The following is a 15,419-nucleotide window of genomic DNA, read 5'->3' on the forward strand; positions in this document are numbered from 1 at the left end:
CAAAGGAAACCCAAACTTCCCATTTGACAACTCATGGACTTCCCTTCCCACCCACGGATTCCATTTCCTGATGTTTTTAGATGGAACAATACAAGCAGATAAGTCGTGTAAACTGCAGTAATAGCGGTGCTGCCTTGATTTTTATCTGGAGCTTTCATTTCAGGGATGTTCTTTGAAAGCTCAGGATTCAGAGACAGGAGGTTCCCTGTAAATCTTGCCTTTCCTGTCAGGAAAAGGAGTGAGAGGATTAGAATCTAACATTGCAGAGGAAGTTCAGGAAACATAAACTCCAAAGGCAAGAAAAACACCTCAAATCAACGTATTTTTGACTTGGGCAAAGAAAGGCTAAAAGAGGATTGAGGAAATGAGCAAACAGGGTCATGATGGGGCTTCAGGCTTTCATGTGGAGTTGAAATTCTGTGCTGCTGATCTGTGTTTGGACCTTAGGTTTAATTATGTCCCCAAAGTCTCTAATTTTGCTACTCAAGGCCACCTTTGTCTTGGGAATGTTTTATGGGATGGGTTGCATGGTGCTTTTTGCTCTGAGTCCTGGTTGAGAGGAATGGTGGATTTGTCTTTCCAAACCAGCTGTGGGTCTGCTGGTGGATAAAACCAGCAATGGGAGAGAAAAGAAACAATGGGAAGGGTTCCACTGAGTGATGAATGGAAAAAGAGATTTGCTTTCACAAATAAACTTTAAGTTTGCTGATGAATGAAATTAGACATTGAAAGATGAAAGAAACAATGGGGAAGAAGAACCCCTGAATTCCATAAGAATTAAAAATGAAAAGGGAGAGTTGTGCATTAGAGGGGAATTTTTGGGATCAGATGTTTTGGGAAGTCTGAACCTCTCAAGTACCTCAGAAATGGGGAAAGAGAGAAGGGAAATGTGGCTGGGAAATTGGGATAAAAAGGGAGGCTGCATCCTTCAAAAATCAGAGAGACCCCAGGGGAATGCCCCATGGCCTCTGCCTTGATTGGAATAAATCCAGAAAGGACTCCTCTGTCTCCTTTTGGACATAAACCTCTGGGGTTTGGGGATTAATTTCCCTAATGTGGTGGACAGGATTCTCTTTCTAATCCTTGAAAGGAAAGGCTTGGACAGAGAATTACCTGTTCCCCCCGTCCTGTCTCACAAAGAGCTTCATCACAGGCTGCAGACAGCCTGGGGGACAGTTCCCCATGGGGGGACCTCTGCCTTCTCAGAAGGTTTTCCAGGTGCAGATCAGCATGGATGAAGCAACATGTAACCAACCCAACCCATCAGGCAGCACTGCACAGTGAATCCCAGGAGCCTGGGATGGAGCCAGGATGGCAGAGCCAAGGGTGTCCAGCCTGGAGCAGAGAAGGCTCCAGAGAGAGCTCAGAGCCCCCTCCAGGGACTAAAGGGGCTCCAGAAGAGCTGGAGAGGGATTGGGAACAAGGGATGGAGGACAGGACACAGGGAATGGCTCCACACTGCCAGAGGGCAGGGCTGGGTAGAATATTAGGAGGAAATTCTTCCTCAGAGGGTGGTGAGGCCCTGGCACAGGTTTCCCAGAGGAGCTGTGGCTGCCCCTGGATCCCTGGAAGTGTCCAAGGCCAGGCTGGACAGAGCTTGGAGCAGCCTGGGATGGTGGAAGGTGTCCCTGCCCATGGCAGGGGTGGAACTGGATGGTTTACCACGGGTGGACCATGGGTCTCTAAGGTCCCTTCCAACCCAAACCATTCTGGGATTCGGTGGCACCACCATCAGGGCTCTCCACCTCCTGATCTGTCCCACTTCTGAGTACTCCATCAGGCACTGGACCACTCTCTGGTGGTTCCCAAGGCACTCATTCCCCTGGCCATGGGAAGCAGACACTGGCAGGGGTGGCATAGAGTGGGCAGGAGGCCTGGACCAGCTGTGTGTTGGCTCCAGGGCAGTGATTTATTTATCTGACAGCTCTGTGCAGTTCTGCCTCTTTCCCCAAACCCAAACCAAGGAAAATCCAAATGAATAAAGACATAAGCAAAATTATAAGTGCTGCCAGTTTGCCTTTGGCGTGCTCAGAAATGGCCCAGATGGGAATGTGATCTCTGCTGGGAATGATTCATCACAGAGGGATTACATGGGGAAATGTGACACTGGCAAATGTCTGAGATTTATTGGAAAGGGCATTTGCATTGACTGGCTTTATTCATGCTTTGTTGCTGGTCCTGTTGCTTCCAAGGGAGCTGTCCTGGCACTTGCAGAGAGTTACTATTTTTTTTTATTTATTTTTTAAATTTCAGAGTTACTGGGCTTTTTTAAACTTTGAATGAACATGTAAATAATTGAAATCAGAGTAATTATTGAATAAGTTGATTGACAAGTTACACAGTAGAAATATTAAATATTGTCTTTTCAGTACATTCACAAGTCTGTCCTCTCCTGGCTCCTAAATCTGTTTATCATCCTAATCCACTGTGATGAGTTTTATCCCATTTGAAATCATAAAATGTAATTTATCTTGTGCAGTCTAACTTGTTAGATGTGTTAGATACATCCACAGCCTCATCCTTGCTGCAGGTTAGGATTTCATGCCTCTTACTGCATCTCATGCTCTCCACTCCCAAAAACCAAGTTTTCCCCTCCTCTTTTTCAGATGGGGTCTAAAGATACAAGAACTGGAGTGTCTATCTCATAATTATAAAAGCAAGCCAGCAGCTGAGCAAGGAATAACCCTATTTTTTTTTTCCATGTTAGAAAAATATCTAAAATAATTATGAGCATGCACAGTTTTCACTGATCCCTGGGGTTTTTTCTGACATCCTGGCCAGAAAAAAAAAAACAACCTTATAGAGTGTAAAAAACATTATAGAGTGTGAGGGTACACGGTGAAAGGTGAAGGTAAGAGCAGGGGATGTGGACACAGGATCTTGAACTGGATGGGGAGGATCATCTGCAAACACCAGATGAGTTTTTGGGAGCCGTGGGAGAGGGAGGCTGGACTGGAGACCACTGGGAAGAAGCATCTTGGATGGATTTGCTGCACCAGTTTGGTTCAGGAGCAAAACCAGCAGGAGTGTGGTGTTTCTTGACTGTTCCTGACTGTTTTTTGGCTGTTGCTGACTCTCTGAGATACCAGGGAGCATCTGGGGTGTGTTTGTTTGGGCAAAGCTTAGAAGGGAGAGAAGGATGCACTTTAGGAAGTGAGCAGTGTAAGAGCCAGGCTTTGGGAGCCCTCACCTTGCTCCTCCAGGCCCAGAAAGGTGTCCTGGGACCCAGGTGATGGAACTGGCACACAGGTGGGCTGAGGGAAGCCCCTGGTTGCTGAGAGGTCCCTGGCAGCTCCTCTCGTGTCTCTGAAGCCACCTCAGTGCTCCAGGCACTTGTCCATGTTATGCAGAGCCCAGTCTGATGGAGAAGTGAAGCATCTCTATTTTTCTGCTCTTTTTTTTGGCACTGAAAAGCTGGAAATAACTCAGTGATGCATTTATTGGGCACAATAGGAAGCCAGGAAGGGTGAGACATGGCAGGGTCTCTGAAGGTGAATCCAAGTGCTTTGATGGCACAGTGCAGCCTGAAGTTCAAGCCAATGCCTGAGGAGTGTTAGGACGTGAGCTCTGAGTCTTGTTTAGGTTGTTAACTCTTGGTCAGTGCAGTGAGTGGTTCTGCTGGGCTCTCCAGAACTGAGCTGAGCCTCAGCATCTCCTTCTGAGCATTGAGGTGGTCCTTCCCCAAATGAGCAGGGGACTCTGATTGTCAATCAATTGACTTCAGTGGAAATTTCCACTGACTCCAGTGTGCTTTGGCTCAAGCCCCAGGCTCCTATCTGCCCCTTCTAACCCTTCATGCAGCTTCTCTGCTTGCAGCTGCACCAGCATTTATGGAAAATGCATTTTAAAGCTCAGCTGAGGGCAAAGGTTGGAGGTAGCAAGAGGATCCAGAGAAGCTGAAACTAATTCACAGATTTCTAGACCAGTTTGAGACCAAGAGAAAGATTTGTGTATTGAAGGTGGCCACTTGGCAGAAAGTCAGTTGGTCTTAGCACTGATGGCTGCAAGACAATCATTCTCTACCCTCTCAGCATTTACTAAATTTTCCCCATGGCCTTTTCTCACCCCTCCCAGATTTAGTGTTTGATACCTGTTTCTTTATTTTCTAAAGATTTGTGTCAGAATAGTGAAATTTGCTCAATGCCAGGAAACAAAAGTAACCAAAATTGAAATAGTTTAAAAAGGGCTGATCTCATCTAAAAGGAAAAGTCTTTGATTGCTCCTTGTCATTTTGTGTGTTCTTTGGAGTGGGAGACACAGGGTAGGACAGGACATGGGGTAGATTTTCTGTTAAATGTAGAAAGGTTACTTTTGGTTTTGCCTTAGATCTGTGACCCAGATGAAGTTTCAAGTTTGGCTCAGCAATGCCATCTGGAATGATAATAATGATCCCAAAATCATGGAATATCCTGAGCAGAAAGGGACCCACAAAGACCATTGAGTCCAGCTCCTAGCCTTGCTCAGGACAACCCCAAGAATCTCACCCTGTGCCTGAGGCAGTTTTCCAAAAGTTTCTTGGGCTCTCATTACAAATACCACTTTGTATTTTTGTGACACCTCTTTTCCAGTGTATGGATTTAATGGTAAACTTGTATTTTTCAACCCCCAGCAGCATAATTGGAATTAAATTTGTAATCTCTTATTAATTTTCATGCACTATTTGTCATTTACCTCAGCAAGTACATTGTCATATATACACTGTGCACATAATTATTTGTCAGCCCATCCCTGTCTCGATCTGAAGAAGTGGTTGGGGAGACAAGAAATTGGTAAAATAAGTGATTTTTCCCCAGGTCATGCAGCAAGCTGATCCAACCCTCAGTCCCTGATGCCATCAGTGATTTGTGCATTAACAAAAATGCACTAACAGGAGCTGGAGGAGGATGGAGAAATGGTGATTTAAGAAATTAAAGCAGGTTTTTGGCCTGCTCCTATTGATTTCTGCTGGAGCTGGGGGGAGATGGTGAGAGCACCGGCCATTGGGTGAGAGAGTGGGTGGATGTGTGGCCAGCAGGGAAGCCAAACTGCTGCAGGATTAAGAAGGATATTTCTGTCTCACTGGGTTTTATTTCCTTTCTGAGTTACAGCACCCAGAGCCCTGGTCCTTCTGCTGTGTGCAGCACTTGGAAGGTGAAAAAGCAGGGATGTGCTCATCTGGAGTAGGACCATTCCCATGGTCAGACAGGAGCTGCCAGGACAGAGGGGTCTGGCATCATGAGGCCACAGAGGTTAAACAGTGTGAGAAATGGCTTCTCACTTTTCATAGTTTGGGAAGGTTTATTAAACCTTATCAAAAATACAACAGGGGACTGAATAAAGAAAAAAGGTTACAGGGCCGAGAGCAAAAGATTTTCCCTGCCACGTGCTCAGTTCCCTCACAATGAAGGTTTTTCCCTTTTTAACCCTTTGACCCCTCCCAAAGTTCTGTCCATCAACCCCTTCTTCGCTGTCCAGTGGTGGAGATCTCTTCCTCAAATCCTGACTGGAGGTCAGATGTCACCATAGTGACAGCCAGCCCTCCCATGTGTCCCTTGATAACCATATGAGGGGGTACAACATAACTATAAATCTATAAGGCTTTTATTAACCTATATACATGATATTTGTCTGTTAATTGTGAGAGTCAGTCATCACATTACTCATCCATCACAACACCTTGAAGAGAAATGGTGCACTCAAATCTTCTTGGAACACCTGGTCTAGAGGGTGACATTCCTACCCATGAAAGGGGGTTGGAATGAGGTGACCTTCAAGGTCCCTTCCAACCCCAACCATTCTGAGATGGAGGCAGTATCTCGATGGGCAGACCCATCTCTCAGAATGTGGTGTCCAGTTTGTTCCTTGTGGTTGCAGAACCAGCCCATCTGTCTGACAGCTTCAGTGCAGGTCACTTTCTGAGTGCCACAGAGGAAAGGCATCACTGTGTTCCTGCTGTACGGACAGCCCAAAGAGTTCTGTTTTGCCCAGAGGCTCTGTGGGCAAGCAAGCTGCCTTATGCAGCAGATGGTTAACCTCAAATATGAGAAATCCTCAAGACCAATAATATTCCAAGGCATTCTCACCCAGAATGAGAAAGGGCATTGAAAACATGGGTGTCACAGATGTATTTTCTGAAAAATACCTTTGCTAAGATTTTTCTCCTGAGAAGCTGGGAGGCCTCAGAAGGGAAATGTAAACAATAATTATCTGCTGCTGTGCAATGCAACAGGTGCATCTTTAATTGGTCTTGTGTGAATTGTTTCTTCTTGATAACCAATCACAGGTCCAGCTGTGTTGGACTCTGGTCAGTCACAAGATTTAATTATCATTCTTTTCCTTTCTTTTTTAGCCTTCTGATGAAATCCCTTCTTCTATTCTTTTAGTATAGTTTTAGTGTATAATTTTCTTTTAATTTAATACATAGATCATAAAACAATAAATCAGCCTTCTGAAACACAGAGTCAAGATTCTTATCTCTTCCCTCGTCCTGAAGATGAGGAAAACACCATCACACATGGGGGTTCCAGGTGACAAACACCCTGATCCCACGGGAGGCAGTGATTTTTTCGGGTGCACCCTGTGCCCTGCTCTCTGCTGACACTTTTCTCTGTGCCCCTGCAGGAAGGAAGCCAGGATGGATTACAGCTCGCTCAGCGGGGTCCCGCGCTTCCTGACCCGGCCCAAGGCGTTCATGGTGTCTGTAGGGAAGGATGCCACCCTGAGCTGCCAGATCGTTGGAAACCCCATCCCAGTGGTGAGCTGGGAAAAGGATAAACTTCCAGTGCAGTCTGGGGGAAGGTTTAAAACCACAGAGGACGGGGATTTGTACCGGCTAACCATCTACGACCTGAGCCTGGAGGACAGCGGCCAGTACATCTGCAGGGCCAAGAACACCATCGGGGAGGCCTTTGCTGCTGTCAGCATCAAGGTGGGAGAGGAGACCACAGTCACTGAGTCAGCTCCTTACTTCATCCAGAAACCTTCCAACATCAAAGTGACCCTGGGAGAAGATGCCATGTTCAAATGCAAAGTTCAGGGCAGCCCTCCCCTCTCGGTGAACTGGGAGAAGGACGGGAGATACCTGAGGAACAAAGCAGACGCCGGGCGCTTCCAGATCGAGTCTGCTGGTGACTCCAACGCTCTCACCATCCAGTGTGCCCAGCTGGGGGACAGTGGCACCTACACCTGCCGGGCAGAGAACCTCATCGGCTCCGCCAGCGCCTCGGCCGCGCTGGTGGTGGAAAAGCGCGGCTCTTCCAACCCCGACAGCGGCAAGACGGCATCCTTGCTGTCCCACCTGCAGAAGAGGCGGGAGGAGATCAGGAAGATGGACATCTCCCACGGGACTCTGGACTCTTCCTCTGCTTACTCGGCGGTGGAGGGGCTGTCCAGCCTGGGCTATGGCCTGTCCCGGGACTACGAGCGCGCGGCGGGGCTGGCCAAGGGCGCCCGCAACGCCGCGCTCGGGGCGCTGACGCGCACCTGCAGCGTGACCGAGGGCAAGCACGCCAAGCTCAGCTGCTACGTGACGGGAGAGCCCAAGCCCGTGATCGTGTGGAAGAAGGACAACGAGGTCATTGTGGAAGGCCGGCGGCACGTCATCTACGAGGACGACCAGGAGAACTTTGTGCTGAAGATCCTCTTCTGCAAGCAGACGGACAACGGGCTGTACACCTGCACGGCCTCCAACCTGGCGGGGCAGACCTACAGCTCTGTGCTGGTCACTGTCAAAGGTGGGTGGATGTGGTTCTCAGCAGGGTGGGTGTGCCTGCAAGGACACGCCCTTGGATTGGGGTGGGGTGGGTGGTTTGGTTTGAACAGAAAGTCTGCCTCCAAACTGCTGCAAGGAAGTGTGTTAGATGTGCCACACTTTTGTTGCCATTCTGAAGAACTTGGGACTGACCTTCTCAAGTGTGGAGTGACCCTATGGAAGGCAAGTTCTTCACCACTGACTGTGGCAAACAAAGGCATCCTGGACCTGGGAGGTTTTCTAGGAGCATTCAAGGAGCACAGAGTATCCAGCAACCCAAGCTGGGAAAGGCTGAATAAAGCTCTCCTGGTGGAAAGGGCTTGGGCACTTGAATAGATGACCTGGGGACAGAATCCCATTGCTGGTGTTTCTTAGGAGGGGCAGTAAAGAGGTGCAAGGTTGGGATGGATGAGGCAGAACTGGCTGTGATGCCTCAGGTTTTAGCTTTTATATTTTTCAGCTTCTGATCTGCTTTAGTGTCTGAGCTTCATATCGGGGAATGGTGAGCTCTCTTCACTGAGTAGGGAGACAAAACAATTCCTTCTCTAGCTGGGGACCAAATGACCTAAATCTCAGGCCCAAGAGCACAAAAAATGTGGGCTGAAGAGGGAAAAACAAGAAAGATGAGACTTCATGGGCTAAAGCTGTAATTGGACAATTCACTCCAATATGTAAATGGAGCAGAACTTATAAAAGTGAGAGACCCCGTGAGTGCTCGTGCATTTAGTAACCGTTTTAAGTTCCCGTGGGGTGTAGCCCTGGCTGGGCTCTTGTGCCCAAGGTAAATCTGCTGAAGCCTCCTAAAAAATGCCTTCTTTATTCCTGAGCTCCATCTAGTCTCTGTTCTAGGTCAGCCTGCACAAGGCATCAGCTGGTTGTGGGGCAGCTGGGGTGCACCAGATCCCTAAGGCTCCTGTCAGTCTTGGTTTCACAGTGATGTAAGAGATCCATTCCCATGCTCTGGGTCAGTGACTGCCAATGCCCTGTCTCACCCTCCAGGCTTTAATCACATCTGGGTTTGTGCTCACCATGGGGTTTACTCAGACGTGCAATTTGTCGTAGTAGTGGAAAGCCCTCCCTACAAGATGAGCGTGTCAGGCTGCCTCAGATCCCCTGGGGGACCTACTCCAATTCTAATTACAGTCCAGCTCAGTTTTCCTGTACAGTGACCCACCAACAGCCTGGTTCTTGCCAGGCTCTTCAGCCTTTTCCCAGCTTGGGTTGCTGGATAATTTGTGTTCCTTGAATGCTCCTAGAAAACCTCCCAGGTCCAGGATGCCTTTGTTTGCCAGTCAGTGGTGAAGAACTTGCCTTCCATAGGGTCACTCCACACTTGTGAAGGTCAGTCCTAGTTCTTCAGAATGGCAACCAAAGCGTGACACACAGTTTTTATAGAATCCCAGAATGGTTTGGGTTAGAGGAGATCTTAAGAATCATCTCATTCCAACCTCCTGCCATGGGCAGGGACACCTTCCACCAAACCAGGTTGCTCCAAGCCCCATCCAACCTGGCCTTGAACAATCTAGGAAGCTCTAAATTTTCCAGCTGCTCTCCCATTTGGCAAAGGGGGCAGCAGGCAGTTTGCAACCCAGGCAGCACCTGTAAATGAGCTGTCAGAGACAAAACATTTGGCCACTCGAGCCGTAAAACTCGAGGATTTTTCACTGTAGCAAAATAAATTAGAAATACAATTAAGTAGGAATTATCTGTGTTTCATACTCATCTTTGAGCCTCTCAGGTGTTATTTGATTTTGTGTTTTCCCTTTTATGGAAAGTGGCTCAGTCCCTGTGCCCATCAGTGACACCTGATCCGTGGAACTCACTGGCACTTGTCCCACCCCTTGCTGTCCCTTGGAGGTGCTGAGTGGCGTGGGGAAGGGCATTTGTCCTGTTCCATAAGGCTGTGATTACCTCATGAGCTGGAACTCAGAGCTGAAGATCAATCCTGGCCCTTGGGTGGGTGATCACTTTGAGGATGGATCAAGCTCAGTTCCCTGCCCAACACTTTGCAAAAACAAACCCCCCCTGCTCTGCCTGTGCTTATCTTCTTGCTCTCATGGCTGCAACCTGTTCCAAGGGAGGTGGGGAAAGCAAGGGAAGCAGCCAGTCTGGGAGCAAGCACCATGGGAAAGGGTTATTGATCCCTGCCTGTGAGTCAGGAGGCTGAAGTGGAAATGTTTATGGATTGTTTATTTTTTATGCTGTACCACGTTTGGCTCCCTGTCCAGGCCAAGGCTGCCATGGAAAATCTACGTGTGCTGGTTATAATTAGGCCCTGATAAATGACTCTCCTTTGTGTCACCAGAAGTTCTTCTCAGCCCTCCCAAGACAGGTCAGAATGATGCAGCAGATGGAAAAAGCTTTTGATTCTGTTGAGCTTTTAATTCTGTTGTTTGTGTCACTGGTGATGCCATTGGTTCATCTGCTCTCAGGCTTAGGGAGGGAGATCATCTTGCCATGCAAACTCCTCTTTGCTCAGCCATGTAGGAGAGGGTAAATTCTCCAAGCAGCCACCCCTAGAATCATAGGATCAGGATGGTTTGGGCTGGGAGGGACCTCAAAGGACATCTGGTTCCAACCCCCTGCTATGGGCTGGGATGCCAATCACCAGACCTGCTCAGGGTCCTGCTCAAACTGGCCTTGAACACTTCCAGGGATGGGAAAGCTTCCTATATTCTGTCAATCTATATCCTAGGGTCCTAAGAACACAGGAACCCAAAATTAGTGAACTCTTTGTTGAGCCTGTGCCTCACAGATCACTGAGCTGGGAAGGAAAGAAAAAAAAAAAAAGGGATTTTTTTTTTTTTTTGAGCTGTTCCTAAATGAGATTTAGTGAATCAGACTTAAACAAAGAAAGGCTACAGGGCAGAGAATCACTCTCCTAAACAAGGAATACTGATTAGATTCAGAAATGTGTCTGGAGCAGAGAGAAAATCACAATCTGTGCACTGAGATGTGAGCTGTAAAAGGAATTGGGGGAAATGTGGCCAAGAATAAACCTTTAACAAATCAAGGAGGAGCATAAATAACCAGCTTGGGTTTGCTGAAGGCTTTGGAGATTTCCCCAGGCCATGGGGAAAGTTGTTGAGAACAGAATTCAAGTCTCCACCCTGGGCCAAGGGTCACTGGAGTCCCTGAATAAAGTAACCAGATACTGGATGAGAAGGTTAAAGGTTGCAAGCCAAACAGGATGGAGATGGGAAAAGCACCCTGGTGCTGAGGCCACCTTATTCTCCCTCTGATCAGATGGGATTTTGGATGGTCACTGTCATGGCAGTGACATTGGAGATCTGAAAGAGAATTGCAACTTGGGAAATGAGGAGGTAAAAAGGAAATTTGGAAAGCACAGTTACTAGGAAGATCAAAGCTTTTCAATCCACATTTAGCCTGCTCTTACTGGGAGGATTTTCCATATTTTTGCCTTTCCTGGATCATTTTCAGTAGGCAGAGGGAAAACTTGCCTCTGGAATTATAAATGTGAGAATTCCAGCAATAAGAAAGAGGAAATGTAGGCAAGTGAAAAAGTGAGGTCCAGAGGGCAGATGTACCTTGATAAGGTTAAGAAAACTTTGGGCTTCTTTGCTGGCTGCACCTATTCTTAGCAAAATATGTGTTAGCAGGACTTGCTTTTTAAAAATAACATCCTGTCATTGCCAGTTTGCTTGCTGTGGACCAAACAAAAAAGCCTGTGACAGACTGGAGAAATATCTCCTCAGGATAAGCAGAAAATGAGTCTCTGATCTGAGTTCTTGCAGTTTCCTGCTAATTCTGTGAGCTGCTCTTGCTCTGTGCTCCCTCAGTGCTGTGCTCTGCTGTGGCTCTCACATTTTTCCCAGTGGGCAGGTTTTGGCAGCTCTCTTATTTTCTGTTTTATTTGCACCTCTCTGGCCTGGGTGTGGTGCTGGTTATGGGCCAGGTGATTTGGGATGCCTGCTCTCAGGAGACCTCTGGTCCTTCTGTAGTCCCCTGACCCAAATCCACCCCTCTGCCTGAGCAGGCACACTCCAGACCTTGTAAAGAGCATGGAGGGATGCTCAGGAGGAGGGGGAGGAGGCTGGTGGGTTTTGGAACCACTCTGACATCTCCAAAAGCCCTGGGCTGGGTTCATCCCAGGCTTCAGTTCAGTTTATCAGCTGCTGTAGCTCCGAAGCTCCATTCAGAGGGAGATAAGATGTGTGTGCACATGGCAGCAGGACGAAAGCAGAGTTGTTTTCAGAGGATATCTGTGACCCCAAGCTGCCAAAGATAGCCTTGCACTGCCTTTCCCTGGCTGGGAGAGCAGTGCTGTTACTGCAGCATGCTCCTAAGAGTCAACCAACCCTGCTGTGCTTGAAAGTTTAAGAGCTTTTTCCTGGAATAGCTTTTTTTTTTTTTTTTTTTCACTTTAGGTACTGCTTAGTGTCTGTAAAGGGAGAGGGGTTAATGATATGGCCAGCTGCTCCAAGTATGGGGATCCACTTGTGTGCCTCTCAGGTGCAGCTTGTGTTTCTTTTTGGCCCTTGTGCAGGTCTGAGTGTTCCCAGTGGCAGCTCCAGCCTCCCTTCTGCCAGAGGGCTGCATCCTTCTGATCAGAGCTTGCTTGGCCTCACAGAATTCCAGAATGGTTTGGTTTGGAAAAGACCTTAAGCTTCATCTCCTTCCAAGCCCCCTGCCAGGGACACCTTCCACTATCCCAGGTTGTTCCAAGCCCTGTCCAGCCTGGCCTTGGACACTCCCTGGGATCCAGGGGCAGCCACAGCTGCTCTGGGCACCCTGTGCCAGGGAATCCCCACCCTCAGAATAAAGAATTTCATCATAATATCTTATTTAACCCTGAAAAAAAAGATCAGGAAAAAAAGAAAAAGGGCTAATCACCATCTGGAGTGTGGGCAGAGCAGATCTGTGTAACCATAGCTCAAGGCTTTTCCAGGCAAGACTTTGACTTGCCTTAAACTGAGGTGTATTTAGGCATAACATTAAAAAACCAATAATTTCCAAGTTGACATGGACAGTGTCACTTTCCTGTTCCTGGACATATTGTATGGGTTCCAGTCAGGTTTTACCCTCAGGATAACAAAGGTAGTCCATGGCATTGCTCCCTCCAGCTCTCCTGTCAAGCCTTTAGGCTCTGGTACCTTGTTTAAACTGAAAGAAGGGAGGTTTATATCAGACATTAGGAAGAAATTCTTTACTGTGAGAGTGGTGAGGTGGGATGGAGTCACAGGAACCAGCTGGGAGCTGGCACAGCCATTGCTGGGAGATGAAGGTACATATCAAGGTGTGATCTCTCACGAAGCATGAGCAGTGTTTCAGCCCTGGCTAATCCAAGTGTGTGACGTGACTGTGGCCCCAGTCCCATGGCTCTGACCACCAGCTGTGCTCTTCAGTCCAGCTCCCCCCTCCCCACTTCAGGGCTGGGGTACCAGGGTGATGTCACAGCGCAGCTGTCGCTGCAATTTGACTTTGTTCAGCTGATAAAGTGACTTCCCTCCCTGTCGTGCAGCTGCTTTGTGGGTTTGATCTCTGCTGGGGTTTGGCCCCCAGCCAGAGCACTGCAGCCCCACTGCTGGAGGAGGGCTGAGGCAGCTGGGACACTGGGGCTCGTTCTCTTTTATTTTTGTGGGCAAAAGCTGATAGAGAGCCTTTGGGGCTGGTGGGGAGAACAGACAGCTCCTCCTTTTGTGTTTCCCCCCACATCTGATTGTGCACAGCCACCTCACAGCTCTCTGTGCCCTTTCAGATCGCTCTGCTGAGATGATTTCTGCTGCAAGACCCTTAAAACATTGCTTCTTGCACCAGCTCAGCTGCTCACTCCCACCTGGAATTTCTGCCCTGTGCTCTGTCCCACGGCCAGCTTGTTTGTCATTAATCCAATTCCAGAGGGATTCCTTTTACTCCAACCTGGCCTTGACCACTTCCAGGGATGGGGCAGCCACAGCTCTGTTACTGTGATATTTTATGAAAAATCTCTTCACTAAGATTTTTTTCCTCTTAAAAAGCTGAGAAGCTTCAACTTCTTTATGTTCTACTGCTTTAAAATATAATTTAGACAATTGCTTACTCAACATGTAAATTGTTTTAATTTAATTTCTAATCACAGCCAGCTGTGTCAGACTCTCTGAGTCACAAGTTTTTATCATTCTTGTCTAACCTCCTAATGTCTCCTTTCTCTTTCTTTAGTATAATTTTAGAATATAACAGTACAATATAATATAGTATAGTATAGTATAATATGATAGTATAGTGTAATATAGTATAGAATAATGTAGTATAGTATAATATAATAATATAGTAGAGTGTAATATAGTATAGTATCATGTAGTATAGTATAATTATATAGCATAGTATAGTGTAATATAGTAGAGTATAATGTAGTATAGTTTAATATAGTATAGTATAGTGTAATATAATACAGTATAGTATAATATGATGTAATGCAATATAATATCAGCCTTCTAGAAACTTAGAGTCAATTCTCATCTCTCACCTCATCCTAAAACCCACAGCACAGCTCCTCTGGGCAATGTGTGTTAGGGCCTCACCACCCTCAAGGAGAATTTCTTCCTAAATTCCCATCTAAACCTCTTCTCATCTCTCATTCTCCTTCTTCTTTTTGCCCTCTCAAGAACCCACCATACCCTTCAAGGCAAAACTGAAGGACCTCGAGGTGAGGGAGAAGGAATCTGCCACCTTCCAGTGTGAAGTGCCCGTGGCTGGGACAGAGACAGCTTGGTTCAAGGAGGAGACCAAGCTGCAGCAGAGCAAGAAGTACAACATCGAGGAGGAGGGCACCTACCGCCGGCTCACCGTGCAGAACGTCACCACGGATGATGATGCTGTTTACATCTGTGAGATGAAAGAAGGGAGCAGGACCATTGCAGAGCTCTCTGTCCAAGGTAAGTGAAAAAGGAGCCTCCTCCAGCCAGGTCTCATCAGCTCTTGGAGGTCTGTTTCACACCCAAGATAGCTCAGCTACCCTTGGAGGCATAAAAATCAGCAGGATGGCTTCTGTGGCAGGGTTGGAAACAAAAAGGTTTTAATAAAAGGCAAAATAACAAAGCTCTTCACAGAGAAAAACAGTGCAAGAGTTCCTTGCTCCTGGTAAAACACCTCACAAAAGCCTTTAGTTTCTTTGTTCTCTTCTTTTTCTAGTAAATTGCTCAGATGGGACTTTTTGGCTCCTGTCAAATGAGCCATCCTTAAGTTGGAGGTGAAGTCCCCCAGGCCCTGTGAGATGTCTTTTCACCTAATTGAGGAGAGAAACTTCTGGGTTTATTTCCTTTTTAGGGGGGCAAAGGACAGTTTTGTCACTCTGTCAAGAGGGGGCACATTGCTATAGGTAAGAATAGCCCTGGGTATTTCAGATTGGCCAAAAGTGTGGGATTCACAGGTGAGACTCTGGGTTTGACCTTGTGAGCAGGATTTGCCACTGAAGAGGAGCAGAGTCCTTTGTGGTGTGAAGATGTGGTCAGTGGGTCCTTGGGGCTCCTGGCAGGGTGTGTCTGGACAAAGGGCCACACAGCAGGGACAGGCTGTGTTGCACAAGATGTCACCCAGTGGGAATCTATGCTGAAAGAAGCTTCCTCCAGCTGTGGCCTGGCCCTGTAGACTTCTCTTTGATGCCTTGGAGTGGCTACCTGAAACAGAGGCTAGACAAGATTAAGAGAATAAAAGTGGGTATTTATTAAAGGCCTTCAACAGGTTCACCTTG

At 47.4% G+C, this 15,419-nt stretch overlaps 1 protein-coding gene across 1 annotated transcript in view; it reads left to right on the plus strand.

Annotated features, from left to right (window-relative positions):
- The first annotated feature begins 6,613 nt into the window (after nt 1-6,613).
- The window catches only part of OBSCN (obscurin, cytoskeletal calmodulin and titin-interacting RhoGEF), a 181,351-nt gene continuing 172,545 nt past the window's right edge, over nt 6,614-15,419 (plus strand). The window contains 2 exon segments of the mRNA XM_050971811.1: nt 6,614-7,712; nt 14,335-14,604. Of these exon segments, the coding sequence (XP_050827768.1) occupies nt 6,614-7,712; nt 14,335-14,604 (1,369 nt within the window).

The sequence above is a fragment of the Serinus canaria genome, chromosome 2 (assembly GCF_022539315.1).
Source record: "Serinus canaria isolate serCan28SL12 chromosome 2, serCan2020, whole genome shotgun sequence".
Classification (NCBI taxonomy): domain Eukaryota; kingdom Metazoa; phylum Chordata; class Aves; order Passeriformes; family Fringillidae; genus Serinus; species Serinus canaria.